General features: G+C 37.2%; 1 protein-coding gene across 1 annotated transcript in view; it reads left to right on the top strand.

Annotated features, from left to right (window-relative positions):
• Window positions 1-3,009: 3,009 nt before the first annotated feature.
• SPEN (spen family transcriptional repressor) overlaps window positions 3,010-20,357 on the top strand; it is a 69,160-nt gene continuing 51,812 nt past the window's right edge. Inside the window, exon 1 of the mRNA XM_039842128.1 lies at window positions 3,010-3,438. Coding sequence (XP_039698062.1) covers window positions 3,356-3,438 — 83 coding nt within the window. The 5' untranslated portion in view covers window positions 3,010-3,355. The remainder of the gene's footprint in view (window positions 3,439-20,357) is intronic.

Raw genomic sequence — 20,357 nt, 5'->3', positions numbered from 1 at the left:
AAAAAGAAAATGTCAGCCATTATATGCATTTCTGGAAAACTAAAAACAGCGTGGAATAAATTATTTAGCTTTCTTAGAGGGCTGAACAGAAAAATAGATTATGAAGTGTTAGCTTGCTGAAAGAATGATTTAGAGGACTAGCTAGCTAGTACTTTTCAACTGATTGGAGTTCTGATAAGATGTATATATGATTTCACTAGAGTGAGCCTACTGTTATCAAAATAAGTCTGTTAATAGACTGCTCTTTTTCACCATTTGATCCTCAGAACGAGATGTCAGACACTGTTTGAGAATAATATAGTAATGTTGGTTTTATTTTCTACTGTTCTTTTTTTTTTTTTTAAACTGATTCTTACAATAGAAGGAGTTTGTTAGTATTGTCAAGTTCCTATGTGGCTTTAATCATTTTAGAACTAGTTAATATTTTTTTATATGATGCCTTTAGGAACAAGTGCTTATGTTTTAAGTATATGTTTTCTCATGAACCAGTTTAATTTTAGTAGCTTAGGAATTGATTTGTAACCAAATTCTTGTTAAATATCTGGTAATTATTCTGTTCTTCTGTTTAAATGGTGATATTAATTTATCTGCTCTGTTGGCTAGGTTAGCATTCAAAGACTGAGTTTGAGGCTCAGATGTTTTCCCTAATTGAGCTTCCATTACACATGACTGAACTCTTTGAGCACATCTAGCATGCTAAATGCAGGAGCTCCTTGGTGTGAAAATAAGACCTGATTAAAAACACATCCATTTTAATTCTCCTTTACAAATGACTCTGCTTTAATGTCACCTTTCTAAATTATCTTCAAATGAGGAAATTCACTTCAACATTATCATAGATGAAAAAAGAAATCACACCCTACTTTTTGATCTTTTTCAATGAGCCTCAACTATTAATTGTTAAAATAAATTTAAAAATCAGAATAACAGTGGGTTGCCTTTCTACTGAAAACATACAAAGATAAATGCTTATGAAGAAATTTTGCCCTTGTAAATATTTGTAACAAGGACAGAAATAGAGAAAAGCTTTCCCAATGTTTCCTGATACATTGCCAATAAAATTGAAAAACACTGAGAAAAATCAAACACTTGATTTGGGGCTGTGCAAAGGGTATGTGCTTTATAACTTTCAGCAAAAATGCAAGGAACTGTACTTGATATGCAATCACTGAATATTGATTTGATGGTAAGAAGTGGTTATAATCATGAAAATGTTATAAATTGATAATGGTATGTTTTTAATTTCAACCGATGCTTGCTATAAGTACATGAGTTTTGTTAAGTGTGCTGACCTGTCACTCCTTGTGTGATAGTTATGACAGAGAAATGGACAAATGTAAATGGCTAATCTTAAATCTGAATGTAGGTTGATTTGCTTTTACTGAGGAATTAATTCCATAATATTTTCAAGAACAAAAGTTTTCATTTCATTTGATGACTGATTTGCATGAAGACAAGGTCAGCTTCTAGGGTGGCACTAAATACCTTAACTCAATTATGAATGAGTGGTGCTCTTTGTGGTGGCGCTTTTTCTAACTTTCCTAGATCTCTTTATGTTTCTGCCTCTTGCTAAAATTCCCCAAATAGTTAAAAAAAACAGGTGTGTCGAAATAACATAAACACGAGGCAGGAAAGTAGCATAGAAAACAAACTAGTTAAATTAACCTGGATCAGAATCTAGACGTTTTAGAAGTAACATCAATATTCCAGAAATCATTTCAGTGAGCTAGCACATCTTATAATTTGCAACTGTGTAAGGTGGGGGCTTGCTTAGCCTTCTGAAGGTCCTGAGGAGGGAAGAGAGGTAATCTCAATTGATCATAACTGCTGAGATCAAGTTTATTAAGAACAGTATAGACTATTAAACCAAATCCAGTGAAAGTTGATGTTATTCTATTTTTTCTCTCTGACACAATCATTGAGAAATTTATGACAGGCTATATGGAAAAGAAAACTACCTGGAGTTTTACAGTCTGTGGGAAAAAAGAAACAATTTAATTATGCAGGTGACCCCAGGTATTAGTGCCATTGATTATGGTGACCATATTTTCCAGTTCTAAAATAGCATAGTTTGATAAATTGGCTTGTATTTAAGGAGACTGAGACCAAATATTTAAAATATGGCCTCACATGGAAGCACCGTACCACACCTCTGGTATTTTATTTCTGTAGATAAAAAATGGAGAATTGAGTCACAGACTGTTCTAAACAATTCCATTTTTTGGACCCATTACAGTAGCCTTAATTTTGTGGATTTCCCCTAGGGTTCTGTAAACTGGCCTTTATATAAAGTTTAACTGTAGGCCTTTAAAGCCCTTAGACGTAGAAAGGCCGGAGGTCTAATTCCTCACTCTGCTTAAATATTAAATTATAGTAAATCTGGGGGGAATAAGATCAGACATGTAACCGTCTCATTTCGGTTTTATTCCTAGTATACCATAGTGATCCGCAAGAAGACCCTGCAAAAGGTTTAGCAAGATCTTATATAAAATAAAGTTGCTTAACGTTACACGGGAAGGGGTTTCTGAGCCTTCATTGCTTAACTGGGCGGTGAGAAGGGCGGCCTTGTTATGACACTTTCCCAAGCAGGCGGAGATCCGAGTGCCTGGAAACGGTCAGAAGCTGGCCGAAGGGTGAGCAGGGGAAAGTGTCCTGACTTTTCCTAGGAGAGCGGCCTTGGCGGCCTCTTTGATACCCAGCCCTGTCAAAACCAACCTCCCACCCCTTCTTGCCCCAGGCAGGGGGGTGGGATCTCTGCTCCAGGGGCCCTCTGCCTCTCGGAGCGCAGCGCTGGGGGCCCGACTGAACGCCCGCCCCGAGGCCGGCTTGCGCGCCTGCGCACCGAGACCGAGCGCGCGAGCGTTCTTTCCAGGCCCCGCGTTCCTCCCTCCCCCGCGCGCCTGCGCGCCGGCTGGGAGGAACTCGGCGTCTCGGCCTCCGCGGGAGGGCGGACGCGCGCGTGCCCGCGGCAAGGGAGGCGGGCCGCGCGCGCCGGTGGGAAGCGTCTGGCTGCCACAGCGCCAGCTCCGTCGTAGTCGCTGCCGCCGGGGTCCCGCTCGCTCCTCCTCCCCGCTCCCCCGCCCGCCGCCGCCCGGGCGCATGCGCCGCCGGAGCGCGAGGGTCGGCTTCGGGTGTGTGGTGGCGGCGGAGCATAGCTGCGAGGCCCGAGAGTCAGAACCTGGGGGAGAGGGATGGTCTCTGCACGGGGGGGAGCCGGAGGAGCCGCCGCCGCTGCCGACGCCACCGCCGCAGCCGCCGCCGCCGCCGCCTCGGCGCCCGCCTCCCGGCGCTGACGGGCTCGTACGAAGCCGGCGAGGGGGAACTCGCACCAGCGGTCGCCGGCTCACCGCCCAGCATGGTCCGGGAAACCAGGCACCTTTGGGTGGGCAACTTACCGGAGAATGTGCGGGAAGAGAAGATCATCGAGCATTTCAAACGGTGAGTGACACGAGGCCCGGGGCCGCGCTCGCTTCTCGGGCGCCGCTGCCCGCTCTGGCCCGTTGCCGGCCCCTCCCCGTGCGCAGAACTGGTGAGGGGGCCCGGGCCAGACCCACGGACGGGTGCGGGGGCCGCGCGGCTGCCTGGCCGCCCCTCGGCCCGCGTCGCGGCGTTGGGCCTCGGCGGAGCGGGCGCGGCTGTCGTCCTCTCCCTTCCCGGGCAGGAGGAGGAGGCTGTCGCTCGGCCTCCGCGCAGCCGGCGCCGGGAGGGTGCCCTCACGCTGGGGAGGCGGCGGTGGGGTCGCGTCCTTGCGAGCAGCGGCCGGCCCGGCCCCCCAACCCTGCCCCCCAACCCTGCCCCGCTCCGCCAGCCCCGTACGGCCGACTCCGGAGTCCCGCGGACGCGCGGAAATGTCTGACCCGGAGAGGGTTTTGTGCGAGCGGACAGGTTACACAGAAAGAAACGTCTTGGTGGGTAATGTCGGGACATCTCCGAACCGAGAAGACACTAGATTCTAGGGACCTTTCACGGAAGGTGCACAGACTTAGAAATAACAGGGACGTGGCAATCGCACAGGTTTTGGTTTTGCGGGGTCGGGTAGAGGATGGTGTTTGAAAATAAGTTGGTGCGCCCGTTTCGGCCCTTTCTCCTCTCTCCCTTCAGCCTCGGGTCGCCGGCTGGGGCGGCTGGTGGCTGCCCGTGCGTGCGAGGCAGATCCGCCTCGAGCGGTCAGTTCCCCGCCTCACACCGGCGCTCGGGAGCCGCGGGCAGGGACCCAGCCTCAGCGGCCGCGCTGGCCGTGCCACCGAGGGGCCGCCTCTAAAGGGTGCTGTTTCCCTCCCACCCAGAATTCTTTAATCAGTGGTTAGGAAAATGCAAGCCTTTTAAGATTAGAAGACGTATATTTAAAAGAAAAACAAAAACAACTGCCCAGGATATTGTTTTTTGTCTGTGAAATGTAGGAATAAGTGTTGTTCTCAGTACGTCTTACTTATTCATCAGCATTTAGCGCTGGTTTTCTTTGTGAAATGCGTGCGTACTGTAACTTAATCTTCACTATAAGATGCCGACAATGACGGTTTATTTACACTTGGTGCCAATTGAGGACTGTTGCAAATCTGTGATTGTCCTCGAAAATTGCTGTTTCAAGGCTCTGAAAGGTTTTAAGTTTGTTTTACTCTTAATTCCTCTTACTATCTAGCGAGTGAAGGAAATTAATGGAGCGCCCTTATTAGTGAGTCACCATGGGAAAAATAGATTGCGTCGCTTGCTTTGGAGCAGCCTGAAGAAGGAAATGGAAGCAGCGGCAGCAGAGCTCCGCTCTTTTTTAAATGGAGGATCATTGATTCTGTTGGTGGTTGCTGTTACTGGGGTATTAAATCTTCTTCATCTCTGGAGCGCGCGTCTGCGCGTGCCCGCGTGTGAAAAGGAGCCGGGAATAGTGAGGCCATTCATAACCTGCTGTCCTCGGCAGGACTGAGGGAGGCGCGCTTCCAGGGACTCTCCCGGTGTTTACTACGCTGTGCTGAGGAACCAGGCGACCGAAAGGCCGCAAGTGAGAGCTCGCCTCTGTCCCCAGTTTTAAAGGGGAGAGGGACCCTGGGTTCAATTGGGAAGCTGATGGGAACTTTCTCTTCCTGGAGCCGCTCCACCCCTAACCGCCCCCCACCCTCCCTCCCCAGTATCTCTTCTGTTTTGGTAGAAAGATCATGTAGGTGCAGATTATTGGAGTGGAAAAGCCACTTAGATGTGCTCACTTTTTCCTGTGGACTTTCTCTGTAGGTCTCTGCCTGGGAAATTTGTATGCAGCGACGTGCAAACACGTGCATTGCAGCATTCACTTTGCTCTTGGTGTTGTGTAGCCAGACGTGTCACTTCGCATTATGCAGATTCCAGAGACAGTGCATACCTATCGCTGGGAGTTTGACCCTTTTACAAGATGGGTGTTAGGGAGAGGAATGAAAATATCGTCCAAGGGAGTTTTGGAAGGTTTTAAGTGGATGGTGCTGCGGTCCTGCTTGTGTAAATGACTTTCTAAAATGGCGGCCAGGACCCACTTTATGTGGGAATCGGCAGAGCCGATCTCAGAATGCACAGAGAGGAGGGGGCGCAGGATGCGAACTGCCTTGAAAAGCGGCGGTCTGGACAAACGTTACTGTGTTAAAGAGGCTTTAGCTGGCACATTGCTCACGACTGCATTTTAAGGAGTATTTCACCTATTGCAGAGCAAAAGCAGATGCTACTGATAAAAGCAAATTATCTTAAAAACTCAGCAGACCGTGTGTCCCTGAAACGCCTTTATTTTAAAAGCGGCTTTAAAAAATTTTAAACAAATTTACATAGTTCTTTGAATAGGTAGTACATGCTTAGGGGTTTAAGGAATGTAACCCCTGACACTGGGATTTCCAGTTCCCATCCTCCCCTTCCTACCTCCACCCCCCAGCAGGTAATCTCTATTTCTGGTTTCTTGTTTATCCTTTAACATGTACTAGAAATGTTCGTGCTGATTCAGCGGTGGAGCTAAATGGACCTTGTTTGGAGGAATTCAAGGCTTTTTTATCCCTGTCCTAGAAATGTTTTGTAAAATGTGTGGTTACTACCAGGAGGGAAACTAAATCTGAATAATTTTACTGAAACAGATAAAAGGCAATTGTACTAGAATGATAGCTCTGCAAGAAAATTTAAGTATATGCACTTTTGGTGTCTTCTAGAAATCAGAATTAAAAAACCATGCAATATCTAAATTAAAGCTGAAGTTAAAGTGCCTACTTTTACCTTTTCCTTCGCTGATTACAGCATTAATTAATAACTTTTATAGGATTAAGAAGTATACACTGGGAATACAGTATATAAAACATTTTCAAAAGGAATATTCTCATAATAGTGATTAGGCTTTTGTAGTAAGTGTTTGGATTTTTTTTTTTTTTAAGGTTAAACCAGACAGCTTTGGGATCAGGGCAGCTTAGAGGCATTTTTAGGTGGTGATGGTGGTGGTGGTGGGATTTGGAAGGTCAGAGCCAATTCTTTTATTATTTCTATTTTGATTGATGTTTTTGGTAGAAAATAGGTTGGATGGGGGGGATGCTGATTTGGCTTTTTCCCTCTGTGCCAGAGAAAGACCAAATCTTTAAAAGGTAATCAGAACATTTTCAAAATTTGGCTTTTCCTTCTTGCAATAAGAATACATCTATTGTGTTCATTATCTTTACAGCTTTCAGTAAGCTGGTTGAAAAAAATTAAACGACGACTAGTTCTGAATCAGATTTTAGTTAACAAAGATCCATTGCAGGGACTGAATTTGCACAATAGAGAAAGTCCTTTCCTTTGTATGTTAGCTGGGTTGAAGGGGGAAGGGAGGAGTTATACAACAATTGCTTGCTGTCTTCTAGTTGTAAGAGAGAGAGAGGTGTGTGTAAAGGCGACTCCCTGAATAAGAATGAGCAAATGAATAGAACCCTTTAAAAAATATAAAATTCTTATTTTCAGGTTTCAAGTAAATAACATATTCAGGTTCTTACTATCCATCTCCCAGTTTAGAGAATAGGTTAAAGATTATGCAGAGGTTGAGCAAGGTAGCAATGCCTGTAAAAATTTTGTCAGACTCATTTAAAAAATGTATTTTGTTTTTGCTAATTTTAAATGTCTTATCACAATGGCTTTCTGAGTGTAAATAGCTGGAATATACATTATGTTGTTATATTTGGATGTCTTTACTTTGGGGACAACGTGTAATGGAAGAGTTTCCTTGTCCTTACATATACTCTAAAACTGGAGATATTTTTAGACTTAAACAAATTTGACTCACAGTAGCCTACATCATTGCTACGTGGTTTCTTTTGAGCCCAGCCAGTTTCTAGGTAGAAACACCTCTGGCTTTGAATGTTAAAATTTTGGGTATTTCCACGATTGTCTTTTTGTACAGTTTAACAATGAAATTAAAAAATTTCAGCATTATCTTGAGAAGTAGCATTAAAAATTAATACAGAAGGCTTGAAATGTTGTATTTTATTTCCTGAGTAGAAGGCCTTTTGCAAATTGAAGGAAATCAGGGCTCTGTGCCAGGAAGAATGATGGCGTTTCACTTGTATAGAGGGCATCTTTTCCCAACTACCTTTCTTGTAGACTCTTGGTTGTTTGAGCATTGTATTGTTTAGTATGCATATGAAGAGATTTCAAGCTTGATTTATGAGACATTTTTAATCTTGTGAGAAATAATGCTTTGGGAATATTTATTAGAAGTTATAAAATAGCAGTAATGTGGAGGTTATTCCAAATAGTCTTCCAAATCTCTCTTTCCCCTTACTTTGAAATTTTGCTTAAATTAAAAAAAAATATCTGAAATATTTCGTGAAAACTAGCATATCTATTTGGAGACTATATATTTCTCTGCTTTTACTTTTAAGAATTTGTAGTGTTTAAACTGTAGTTAACCAGTACACAGTACTTAAACATTGTAGTCTGAAAATACTTTCAGTGTTATTAAAATTGGGCTTCTAAATTTCATTATTGGATGATTTGGAATAAATATTGTTCATCACCTTGAAACAGACATGTATTAGCCTGCTGAACTAGGAGACTAAAGTAACATTTTTTCTATAGTTAACTTTCTAACCTTTACTACTTGTTTTATTTTTATTTTAAATTTATTATTATTTTCCTGCTCATAATTAGAAAGAAAATAGCATACTCTACTGCGGAAACCAATTAGAATGTTAAATCATTTTATTAGAAACCATATAAATTTTGTGTGCTATCTAGTTGGTTTTAGTGTGTGGAAAGATGCTTTGCACTGAAAAGATGTTCTTGGTGTAATTTTAAAGTACTGCAACATTCAGAGTCCTCTTTCCCCCCAACATGTGTCTCTGTCTGCCAAATTGAAAATTATAAACATCTAAAAAAAACTCCACAATAGAATGTCTATAAAACTGTAACTTAAATTTAGTGAATTCTTGGATTTAATGACTTAAGATTTCATTTTGAGTATAGCGATGAATTGAAATCTAGCACGTTTAAAAATTTTTATTATATAATGAACTACTCCAATTCCTAGTTAAGGAATATTTGTGGGAAAATTCAAATGGGAAACACTTATTGGCGCTAGATTCTTAGTCCAGCATTAAACTCTGGGGGTATGTATATGTTTTTGTGTCTGTGTGTTAGATGCTGAGTTTGAGTTATTCGAGAACATTGAGAAATAAAATGAAGATTTTTTTATACTTTGTATTGACTTTGTTAAATTTCTGTCATGTTTATACAGTGTATATACTTTTACAAATAATACATTTATAGTTTAATTCTTAAAATGGACTGATTTTTTTTTTAACCTTTACCCATCACTTTATTTCTTTGATTTAAAAAGTAAGACATTTGTACTCTTAAAACACTTTGTATTTTACCAAACTACATTTGGCATGTAGTGACTTGCCTTTTATAAATCAATAAATTGGTAGGTGGTAGATTTTTTTGTCCCAACCTTTAATTTTTAAAAATTATGTTATCTGTAGTAAAGGCTCCTTTGTGTTCACTACTATTTAAAAGTCACCTTGGATTAAAAAGAAAGATAAAAAAAAGTATCACTTTATTATATCAAAGGATGTTAAAATCTTCAATGACAATTATTACCAGTTAAACCAGAATTTAAGAGGAGGTACTTAAACTTGGATAAGAAAATATTATATCATTATTTTCAATAACCTCTTACTAGAACTCAGTATTTCCTTTGATTATAAGATAGTACTATCATGGTAGTACCCACATGGTAATATGAGTAGTACCTGTGATTTCACCACCAACGTAAATCAAATGTATTTTCATATTTCACATTATGGTGTTGCAGATATCCCATTATGCTTATCACAACCTGGTAATTACAATAGCTATTAGACCTGCTGCTAGATACTTTTATTTAATGCATTAATAAGAATGCATATATATTACTATGTGACTGATATGTGTTGTAGATATATTTTTAAAATTCTACCTTGGAGAATTTTGAACATACACAGAAAAATAGTAAATGAATCCCGTGTGCACGTCATTCAGCCCCAACAACCATCAACCATGGCCTATCCTGCCTTATGAGAAAAAAAATAAAACAAAGGAAGGGAAAGAGAGTAATGAGGGTAGGGGTGATGAGGAAGGCCTCTTTGAAAAGATGGCATTTGATGCACCAGAATGAAGGTCTCTCCACACCTAGATCCGCTTCTGTCCTTCGTTTGTGTGTGTGTGTGTGTGTTTTAATTTAAAATTTATTTTGAAATAGTTAGGAATAGTACACAAAGAATCCCCACAGCCCCTTCACCCAAATTCTCTGATTGAGTTAACATTTTGTCACATTTGCTTCATTACTCTCTCCTGTCCTTTTCTGGCATGATATCCTATTACTCTTAAAATTTTTAGTGTATACCTCCCCAAAACAAGGACACTATCCTGCATTGCACCATAGTCTCCCAGTCAGGACATCAACGTTGGTACGACGCTACTACCCAATACATAGACCCCATTCAAATGATGCCAGCCATCCCAACAATGTCTCTGTGTTGCCTTTGTAGTGTTCCATCAGTCTGTAACAGTTTCTCATTTTCTTACCTAATTTCTCATGCGCCTGAAAAAGCATAGGTCTTTCATTCTGCAGGATGACCCTCCACCTGGGCCTATCCAGCATTCCATTATGACCACATCAGTCGTGCATTCTTGGCAGGAATAGCACAGAAGTGATTCTGTGCCCTTCTCAGAGTATCCGATAAGGAGGCAAGCAGTATCGATCCATCCCACTTCTGGTGATGTTAACTTTGATCACCTAATCAAGTTTATGTCTTCACCATTTCCCCCTTTGATTTGATTAGCATTTTATGGGGGAGATATTTTAGTATTATGCTTATGTTATACTAATCTAAGGTATATACGTACTCAGCATCCATTGATAACTCTTGTCTATTATAAACTGCTGTGATTATTGCAAAATGATTATCTATTACTGTGATTCCTTCTACATTTATTCTACGATAGATAAGAAATCTCACTTCTATTTTTTTCCAATGGCTTTTAGTCCAGGGTTTGTTTATTTTGAAACCTAAATCATCCTAGATTTGACCAGTGGGCAGGAGCTCCTTCACACCGGCTACTGTGTCCTTTTGATGTCTCTCCATTATTTTTTAAGCATTTCTTTCTTTCTGAGACAACAAATGTTCATATTGTACTTTCCCTGCCTCAGTCCTGGAATCAGCCATTTCTCCAAGAAGTCCTGGTTTCTTTTAGTGTAGGATTGCATTTACAAACCAAGATTTGGGTGCCCACTTTACACATTGCTACAGAGCTTCAAAGACGCGTGTGTACTTGTGTATGTGTACATGTTTACATGTATATACATGTACTTCTGTATCATTATTAAAAATTACGAGTTCACACATGTTCTAATAATACAGGAGGATTCTTTCTAATTTCCCATTTCCATGTTTGTAAATCCCTTCTCAGATAGTGAAAAACCTGACTCCCATTATTCTCAATATATATATATTTTTTCCCAGTCAATTATGTTCTCAGTGTAACTATAAAATCCAAACCACTCTGCCTCCACCACCTCTGCCACCTCTGAGCACATTGCCCCTGTTGCGTCTGCATTACATCCCCTTCTCACCTAGTCTTTTTTGGAAACCAACATTTTGGGGAAGAAGGGCAGGCAAGGCAAAGAAAGGAAGGTGGGAGTGGAAGTGATTTGCATGTTTTGCCCTCAATTTTTCTCTCATAGGAGACAACTTGTGGATGAATAATCACCTGCCTCTGGTGCCATTTTAAAGCAGATTAGAGCTGCCCTACTCTTAAAATTTTAGTTTTGGTTTTATTTCTACCACTGACGCTGAAATGTGAGCTTACAGTCACTGGATCAGTGTGAGGTTTATTATATGCTGAGTTGCACAGAAGAGGGAGAATTGATACTATTATTCCTAGGAATAATGTTAGGAATCATCCTTGCTCCATTTATTTGGGTGTCATTCACTCACTTTGTGTGGTATCTCAGCAATACTTTGCACTGGCCCTACCTTCTACCAAACCTTATTGACCTTTTTTTTTTTTTTAAATTTATTTTTTATGTTGAGGTATAATTGATGTAAAACATATTAGCTTCAGGTGTACAACATGATTTGTTTGATATTTGTATATATTGCAAAGTGATCTCCCTGGTAAGTCTAGTTAACATCTGTTACCTCACACAGTTACAAAAAATTTATTTTTCTTATAACTTTTAAGATTTACTCTCAGCAACTTTCAGATACGCAGTGCAGTATTAACTATAGTCACCACTGTGTACATTTCATTCCCATGACTTACTTATAACTGAAAATTTGTAACTTTTGACCTCCTTCACCCATTTCACCTCCCCTACACCCCATTTCTGGCAAGCACCAACCCGTATGTACAAGCTTGTCATACAATACTTGTCTTTCTCTGTCTTATTTCACTTACCATAATGCCCTCAAGGTCCATCGATGTTGTCACAAATGGCAAGATTTCTTTTCTTATGACTGAATAGTATCCTGTTATATATGACATCTTTATCCAGTTCACCAGTAGATGGACATTTAGGTTATTTTCATATCTTGGTTATTGTAAATAATGCTGCAGTAAACATGGGATGCATATATTTTTTGATTAGTGTTTCTGTTATGTTTAGATATCTGCTCAGAAGTAGTATTGCTGGGTCATCCAGTAGTTCCATTTTTAATTTTTTGAGGAACTTCCGTACTGTTTTCCATAGTGGCTATACTTAACTTTTTCTCCTCCCTCTACATTACTCTTGACTCCATCCAAGGGGTTCCGTAATGAATTAAGACACTTAATCCTTGGCACAAGCCACAGAATGCTGGAGTTTGTATAGTTTATATTGTTTTGAAGTAGATCCTAGACATCTTATTTTATCTATAAATTTTTCAGTATTTCCCTCTAGAAGATGAGGACTGTTTAAAGGTGTACCACCACACTGGTATAAACTCAAGTTCTAAATAGGTACACAAATTGTGATTGGTGATATATATACTTAATTTTTTTTTTTTTTACCAAGCCATAATTTACATATGGTGAAATATATCTATTTTAAGTGTAGAGTTTGTTGAATTTTAAGCAATACAGGTATCCTTATAACCACCACCACTAGTTAAGATACTACAGTTTGTTTTTTTACTTATTGATGGGAAATTTGCACTTTTTAAATCTGTAGGTTTCTCTCTCTCTCTCTCTTGCCCTCTTCTCTCCCACTCTCTCTCCCCCTCCCCCCACAACTTAATTTGTTGGAAACCAGGCTGATTGTTCTGTAGAGTTTTTCACAGTGTGGGTTTTGCTGATGATATTATTGTCCTGCGGTATATATTAACATCACCTTTTGTTCTCTGTATTTCCTGTAAGTTCATAAGTGGACCTATTTTTAAATATTTTGATAATTGTATTTCAACATATAATTGATTTTCTTTGTAATCCTGGGCATTTTATTTTATTAATTGAATAATATTCTGAGAAAAGATTTATCAGTTACACCATACTGTGTTAGCAGTCTGTACACAAAAGGTTAAGAACCAATGGTTTAGACAAACCATTAGGTTTAGAATAGAATGCTAGCAGCTATTTAAATACTAATTTTAACTTTAATATAAAAAGATTGAGGTAAAAAAGTTAAAATCACCAAAAAACTGTGAGACTGGAAAATGGAAAAAGATAGTGTCCTTCTTGTGAAAAGCTTGATTTCTCACCCCCTACCCCCTGCCTCTTTTTTTGTTGTAAATTTATGTGATTAGAACTGCCGTTTTTATTGTGGAGATCTTTTTGTTTTTACATTCTCCCCCTCTCCCCAGTTTTATCGTAGAAATCATGGAATCTTTAGATTTTTAAACTTGTTTCTTTCAGTTGGCTTGAATTTTTTTCAGTGACATGACTTTCAGTCACATTGATAGTTATGATTAAATGCCATAATAGGTATTGACTTATATAGGTGGGCCCAGCCTTAAAGAAAACAAGATTTGTGAAAAGCACAAGTTTATAGAAGAAAGCTCCTAAAATTCAATTACTGTGTGATACTGTATACAAAATAAGACACTTTAACTCTCAGCAACACATTTATTATCTAAAGTGACTTTATTTAATTTCTCCGATAAATTGAGTGGGTTGGATTTTTAAGATTTCTAAGGTGTTTTCAGTTTAAGAAATCTGGTTGTAGCTGTCATTCTTCATAGCACATAAAAGTCACTGGAATGCTAGGAAGATTTTAAAAGTATGTATTAATGAGGAATTGGATTATAAGAGAGTTTAATATCTAGAAATACTGTGTGGCCATCATACAAAACATTGGTGTATCAGTTACTTTGAAACGAATCATTCTGCTAACCAACTATGCTCTTCAATCAAAAATACCCTTTATGGGTCGGGCCTTAAATGGTATTAGTAAAGTTTCAAATAGTTTTAAATTATATTGCAGTTAATGTTTTTAAAATGGTATGTGTGTTTCGTTATACTAATCTAAGTTGTGTAAGTATATACTCGAGTTTTTCTTGTCAGTTACAGTTACACCTCTGTTTTTATTATGAAGTAACCCTTTCCACAATGGTTTTAGACATGGATCCTTTTCAGCATAAGTTCGCTTTGTCATTCTAAAAGTACATGTGTAAAAGGAACTTTCTTCACAGTTTTAGGTCTCACGGGGTTATGACATTTGATTTTCTTTGTGTTGATCTTACTGGAAATTTGTTTTTAAAACATTTTTTTCTTAAAGAATTCTTCCTAAAAGGCTCTTGTTTGCAGAAAAAAAGCTTTTTAGTCCTAGAGATTAAGCTTTTTAGTCCTAGAGATTATAATTAACCAGATTTAAATGTTAACGAGAAATTTGCATATTTAGTAAGTTTAAGGAATGGTTGGTTAGCTTAGAGACAAATGATTTATTTTTTAATTTGATGGGGTTAATTTCATGCCAAGGTTCTTTAGTGGAAAGCATGTTTACTTTAAAAGTTCATGAAACATTGGAATTGAGAGGAAAAGTCCAAAGACCTTTTAAAATTAAAGAATGATAATGAAGAACCCATTTCTTTAATCTAGAAGTAGAGATAATCTTTAAAGATTTTACAAAAATACTCATATTGATGCATGAAGAATATGGAATTTATATTACAAAGAGGTGAGATCACATTTTTGTTTTTATTCTACCAAGCAACTGTACATTATGAAAGAAGGATAAGAGCCACTAGTCAAGTGAAATGTTAGTAGTCATACATTTCCCAAAGTCTTTTAAAAAACTTATCGTGCTAAGAAGTAAGTCATTAGGCTAGAAGTTAATTTCCTTCTCAGCAATTGTACTATAAGTAATAGCCCTATTAATTAAGCCATGTAGGAAACATATTTGCAAAGAGCCCTTCGTATTCAAACTAGGGATTCTTGGTTTGGATTTTTGCTAACTTATTTAGTCTCTTGGCTTTTGCTACTTTTACTTTGTTCTCTCCAGCCTTCTCTTTTTGTTTTTGATCAGCTTGCTTTGCTCCTTTTTTCTTCATCTAATTGATTTATTTACTGCCATTATTTTAAGAAATGGTTAGTCATGATCACTTGCATGCTATTTTAAATTATTCTTGAGCTTTTTCCAGAAAAGTACTATGTAAATCAGTTACATTTATGAAATTACTCATGAATTATCATGAGAATAAATGTCCAAATGTTAAGTTAGTGGTCATCATGATTATCTATACTCCTGCACTGTATATTTTGATTCTTGCGGTATAGATTCCTCCCTCCTTTTTTCTGAATTAGGAATTCTTTCTAAGGTGGTCTAAACGATCCAGGCTTTCTATTTGCTCTACTTAGTAGGATCTAAAGATCATAGAATCTTTGGAATTCTTTCTCATAATTGGATAATCTTTCAGAGGTTTGAAATACCGGTTGAGCTACTATATCCTTTTGTTAAAAATGAATTTTACTTAGTAGTTATTCATTAGATTGGTATAAAATAATGCATATATATATATATTTTTTTTTTTTCACGAAGTAATGGTGCCTGTAATAGTCTGAAGAATTTTCTCATTCAAGGCTTTACTGGAAACATTACCTTTTCTCAAGAGTTATAGTCGTCAAGTTTTCATGTACAGGAATCTAAGCACTCACCATGGATTCAATAAACAAATGAGTATAGTTTCGATGGTTGAATTAAGCCTATCCTCAGTCTTCGAGTTTTCTCAAACCCTTTCTAATTAGAACCAATAAATAGTTTTTTATATAAAAAGTAATCTGTTATGTTCATAGCATCATTATTCACAATAGTGAAAAGATAGAAGCATTCCTAGTGTCCATGACCCATAAATGGAAAGACAGAATGTGCTTATTAGATGTGTGATAAGCAGAATACACACAATGGAGTATTATTCAGCCTTAGAAAGGAAGGAAATTCTGACACATGCTACAACGTGGATGAACCTTGAAGACATTATGCTAAGTGAAATAAGGCAGTCACAAAAGGGCAAATATTGTATAATTCTACTTATATTTGGTACCTAAAGCAGTTAAATTCATAGAGCCAGAAAGTGGAATATACATATATTTTACTGTTATAAGCAGTGCTTCAGTAATCAGTCTTGTACACTGTTTGCAGACATGTGCAGTTATACACATGTGATAATATCTATGAATGGAATTTATGAGGATGTGTACTTAGTACTCGTTACTGTCAAATTGTCTTCCTAAGAGATTTCTCTAACTTATACTCCTACACAAGTGTTATGAAAGTGCCTATTTTCTTATATTCTGGCTAATACCTAGATATTATTAAAATTTAGGTCTTTGTGTTATGTGATACATTTTTTTAAATTTGGATTTTCAAAATTTTGAGTGAAATCAAACAGCTTTTTAATGTGTGTTTGTTTTACCATTTGTGTGTATTGTGTTTATTTTTAAAGAAATTCCTATTCAAATATTTTACCTATTTTTGTTTGAGCCTCTGTCTCCCTTGATTTGGAAGAACTGTTTGTATGTTTAGAAAATTATTTATTTCTTATTTCTTATCTGTTACAAGTACTTTTTCCTCATTTGTATTTTGACTATATTTTACTAGTTAGGAGCTACAATTTTTTATGTGGCTTTTTCCTTTATGACTTGAGTGATTTTATTTCATGGTGAGAATCTTTCCTAAACCCAAGATTATACAATAAACATATATATGTGGCAGAGAGAGAACAGCAAGGTATTTCAAATCATACCTTCTCTCTCTTCTTCCTTTTCTACCTCTCCCCCCATCCGTCCAGTAGAGAAACATCTCAGGGTATTAGCTTTTTCTAAAATGAGATTACAGCTCTGTGGTTGACTGCCTTTTGCTGGCTTTAGGAATTCTGAGTCTGTTTTTTGACATCTTTAGTAATTATTTGTACTTAGTGATTAGAAGAGAAAAATATTTAAGAATAATTTATAACTTATTTTATACATAAATTTATCTCACAGTGGATTTCCCAAAAGAATTCTGTATCACCATGAAATGAAGATAGTAGGTTTGGGCTGTGATCATTTAATGGCTTACTTATCTTCCCAGTCAGGCATGCTTGAAGTAGAAAATGTCTTCCAAGTGTGCCAGTTACAGAAGATGTGACATATAGTTGATTTATATTGAGATAATGTAGACGCTTGTGACTAAAGGAGATATAAATTTTTTTTTGTATTAAAGGATGACAGGTTCCATTTTATGTATTTTAATAAGTTTTATTGAGATATAATTCTCATGGCATAAAATTTATCCTTCGAAAGTGTACAATTCAGCTGTTTTTAGTATATTCACATAGTTGTGCAGCCATCACCTCTAATTTCAGAATATTTTCTTCACTCCAGAATGAAACCTCGTACCCATTAGCAGTCACTTCCCATCCTCCCTTCTCCCTAGCCCTTGACAGCCGGTAAGCTACTTCCTATTTCTGTGAATTTGCCTGTTTTGGACCTTTCATACCTATGGAATCATACAGTCTGTGACTGACTTCTTTCGTTTAGCATAATGTTTTCGAGGTTCATCCATGTTGTAGCAGGTATTAGAACTTCCTTTTTGCTGTTGAACAACGTGCTGTTGTATGGATGTACCACATTCATTTCATCAGTTGTTGGACATTTGGGTTGTTTATATTTTTGAGCTATTATGAGTAATGCCACTTTGAACATTTCTGTACCTGTTTTTATGTGGACATATGTTTTCAGTTCTCTTGGGTATGTATACACCTAGGAGTGGAATTCCTAAGTCATATGGTAATTCTAAGTTTAACATTTTGAGGAACTGCTAAACTGTTTCCCAAGTGGCAGCACCATTTACAGTCTTACCAGCAATATATTAGGGTTTAGATTCTCTTTATCCTAATCATCACTTGTTACTATCTTTTTTATTTTAGCCATCCTAATGGGTGTGAAGTGGTACCTCATTGCGGTTTTGGTTTCTATTTCTCTAAAGACTAATTGTTGAGCAGAATTTCATATGCATATTGGCCATTTGTATGTCCTTTTTGGAGAAATGTGTACTTATACTCTTTGCTCATTTTTAAATTGCATTACATCTTGTTCATTGTTGTAAGAGTTCCTTATGAAATATATAATTTGCAAATATTTTCTCCCCATTTTCTATGGGTTTATATCAATTTTTGATATTTGTCTTTGGATAGAATAACACCACTCACTTAATTTATCATTGTCATGCTAACAGTTTTAATTTTTGTTTGTTAAAACTGAAGTTTTTCTTTGGTTTTAACATTTTTAATGTTGTAATGAGACATATGACATATGACAAATATTGGCATCTTATTTGATTATGTCCAGATTGCAAGAATTTTGCAATCTTAAGTATATGATTTTGCCTTTTAACATACTATAGTTATTTCCAGTCACTGGTATAAGAAATAAAATAAAGATCCGATACAGAAGGGGAACTAGTCTTTTTGTCTAAATATAAGATCAAGTGAGTTGATTCATAAGTTAGTAATTCCTTTATAAAAATTTTTTGCTATAAAAAGTTAATATAATATAGATATTACTGCATTATTCCAGATAGTTTGGTGGTTGTAATGGATATATTTATAACCCAGCTACATGAGTTCAAAAGAGAAATGATTTTGAATCTTTTTATAATATACAAAACAAACAAAAACATTTGTTTTCTCTACTATTGTAGGCAGGGCAACCAAGCTTTAATATTTATTTCTTAGGCCTTTTTATTTCTTATGGCATGTTCATTTGCTCTTTGCTTTCTGTCTATCCATACTTATTGATCATTTGCTTTTTAATAAGGAATAGGTTGGCTATTGATGGGATGGAAGAGAAGAAAAGTGAGCAATACATGAAAGCATCGGTAGTTTTATAAAATATGTACTCTTTGGAAAGTGATATATTGTGTTTTAGATGAATGGATGTCTAGGTTAATTGCCTGCCTCTTCTAATACTGATATTTATAATCCAAAAACTCTACCTGGAATAGCAGGACATTGAAACTTCAGAAGAGATCTCTTTACCTGGAAATAGAGCAGTAATGTTAGTAATCAGCTGTGATCTTTTAACTCTAGGAGTTAATTGGGCAGAGGAGGAGTAAATGCAGAATTTGAATGTACTATCCCATCAGTGGAGTGGTAGACCTACTGTCATGTTTCAAGAATGACTTGGGGAACGTTTTCTGTAGTGGTGGGAGGACTTGGGTGCCAACGAAGTATGTGGCTGTTGTTTATTATTGCTTATTAGTATAGTCAGTTGCAAAAGCTAGGATTAAAATTAATGATTGCATTTGTTTTTGATAACTCAGCTAATAATGGTTGAATGTAGTGCTTTCTGGAAAGGAGAGATTTTGAGAAAATTCACTGGGTTTTAGCATACTTATGGTCTTTAGCTTTACTTTGGAGTGATTTCTATGAGTTATGTTTAAAATAGGAATCTTTTCAACTATCAGGAAATTAAAAATTGTAAATAAAGTTTATGAGAGTAGGGATCTTTGTTTTGCTTTCCTATGTGCATCACATGTCTAGAACAATGCCTGTTAAAAAATAATGAATAATTGAGTCTCTAATAATAAGTCATTTTTTTCTACTCTCATGCTTTTCCTCCACTGTATCACATTGTTCTCAAACGTAAAATCTGAGACCATTAACACATTGAAATTGCATTCTTCAGGGAACTTCTAAGGACAGTCAGTGCTTATTGCACAAATTATGAAATGCGGAAAAGCGCTCAAACATTTCAGCAAACCTGGCATTATTTGGGGTAATTTAAATTTTTTCTCTTAAATATTTAGAAGAATACAGTGTACGTTGATCAATTTAATATTTTTTGATGGTAATTTTTGACCAAACAAACCAATTTAGTTTTTTTTTTAATTGTGTTTTTGAAGATAGACCTTTAAGGTTTTTATATTACTGTGGCTTGTAGCTAGCAATCACGCACAATTTTTTAGCTTTATGTTCTTTTTTCTTTTTTAACTTTTAAAAAATTACAAATGAGTTAACTTATTACCACAACCAGTGACCATGTAATTTTAGAAACTGATATTTTGTACACATCACTGGAGAATATTCCACAGGGTCTCTGAAAACCTCTAACTTGATGTTGTTAAAAAAGGAACTATCTAATTATGATTTGATTATTTTTGCTTTTTTTCTTATGAAAAGTCAGGTAACTTTCATTTCAAATACATGAATACTGTAGGAAATTTGCTATTTTGGAAAGAGTAGACAAAATCAGGACATTACATTTACCAGCTTAGTTTCCATGGATATGAAGAATTAGGCGGCTTTTTAATTTGGGAGTTTCCAGTCTTCTCAGTTTAGAAGAACAGTGTAGATTTGTAATACCTGATCAGATTTTCCTTTGTCAAATTTGGAGACGAATTTGTGTTTTGTTTCCAAAGTGTATTCTCCTTATATAAAAATGATAAGGACAGTGAGCCCACC

Source organism: Pteropus medius, unplaced genomic scaffold (genome assembly GCF_902729225.1).
Source record: "Pteropus medius unplaced genomic scaffold, Ma_sr-lr_union100, whole genome shotgun sequence".
In the NCBI taxonomy this organism is placed as follows: domain Eukaryota; kingdom Metazoa; phylum Chordata; class Mammalia; order Chiroptera; family Pteropodidae; genus Pteropus; species Pteropus medius.
Note: the sequence above shows the minus strand (reverse complement) of the source record. Positions and strands in the feature narration are given on the sequence as shown.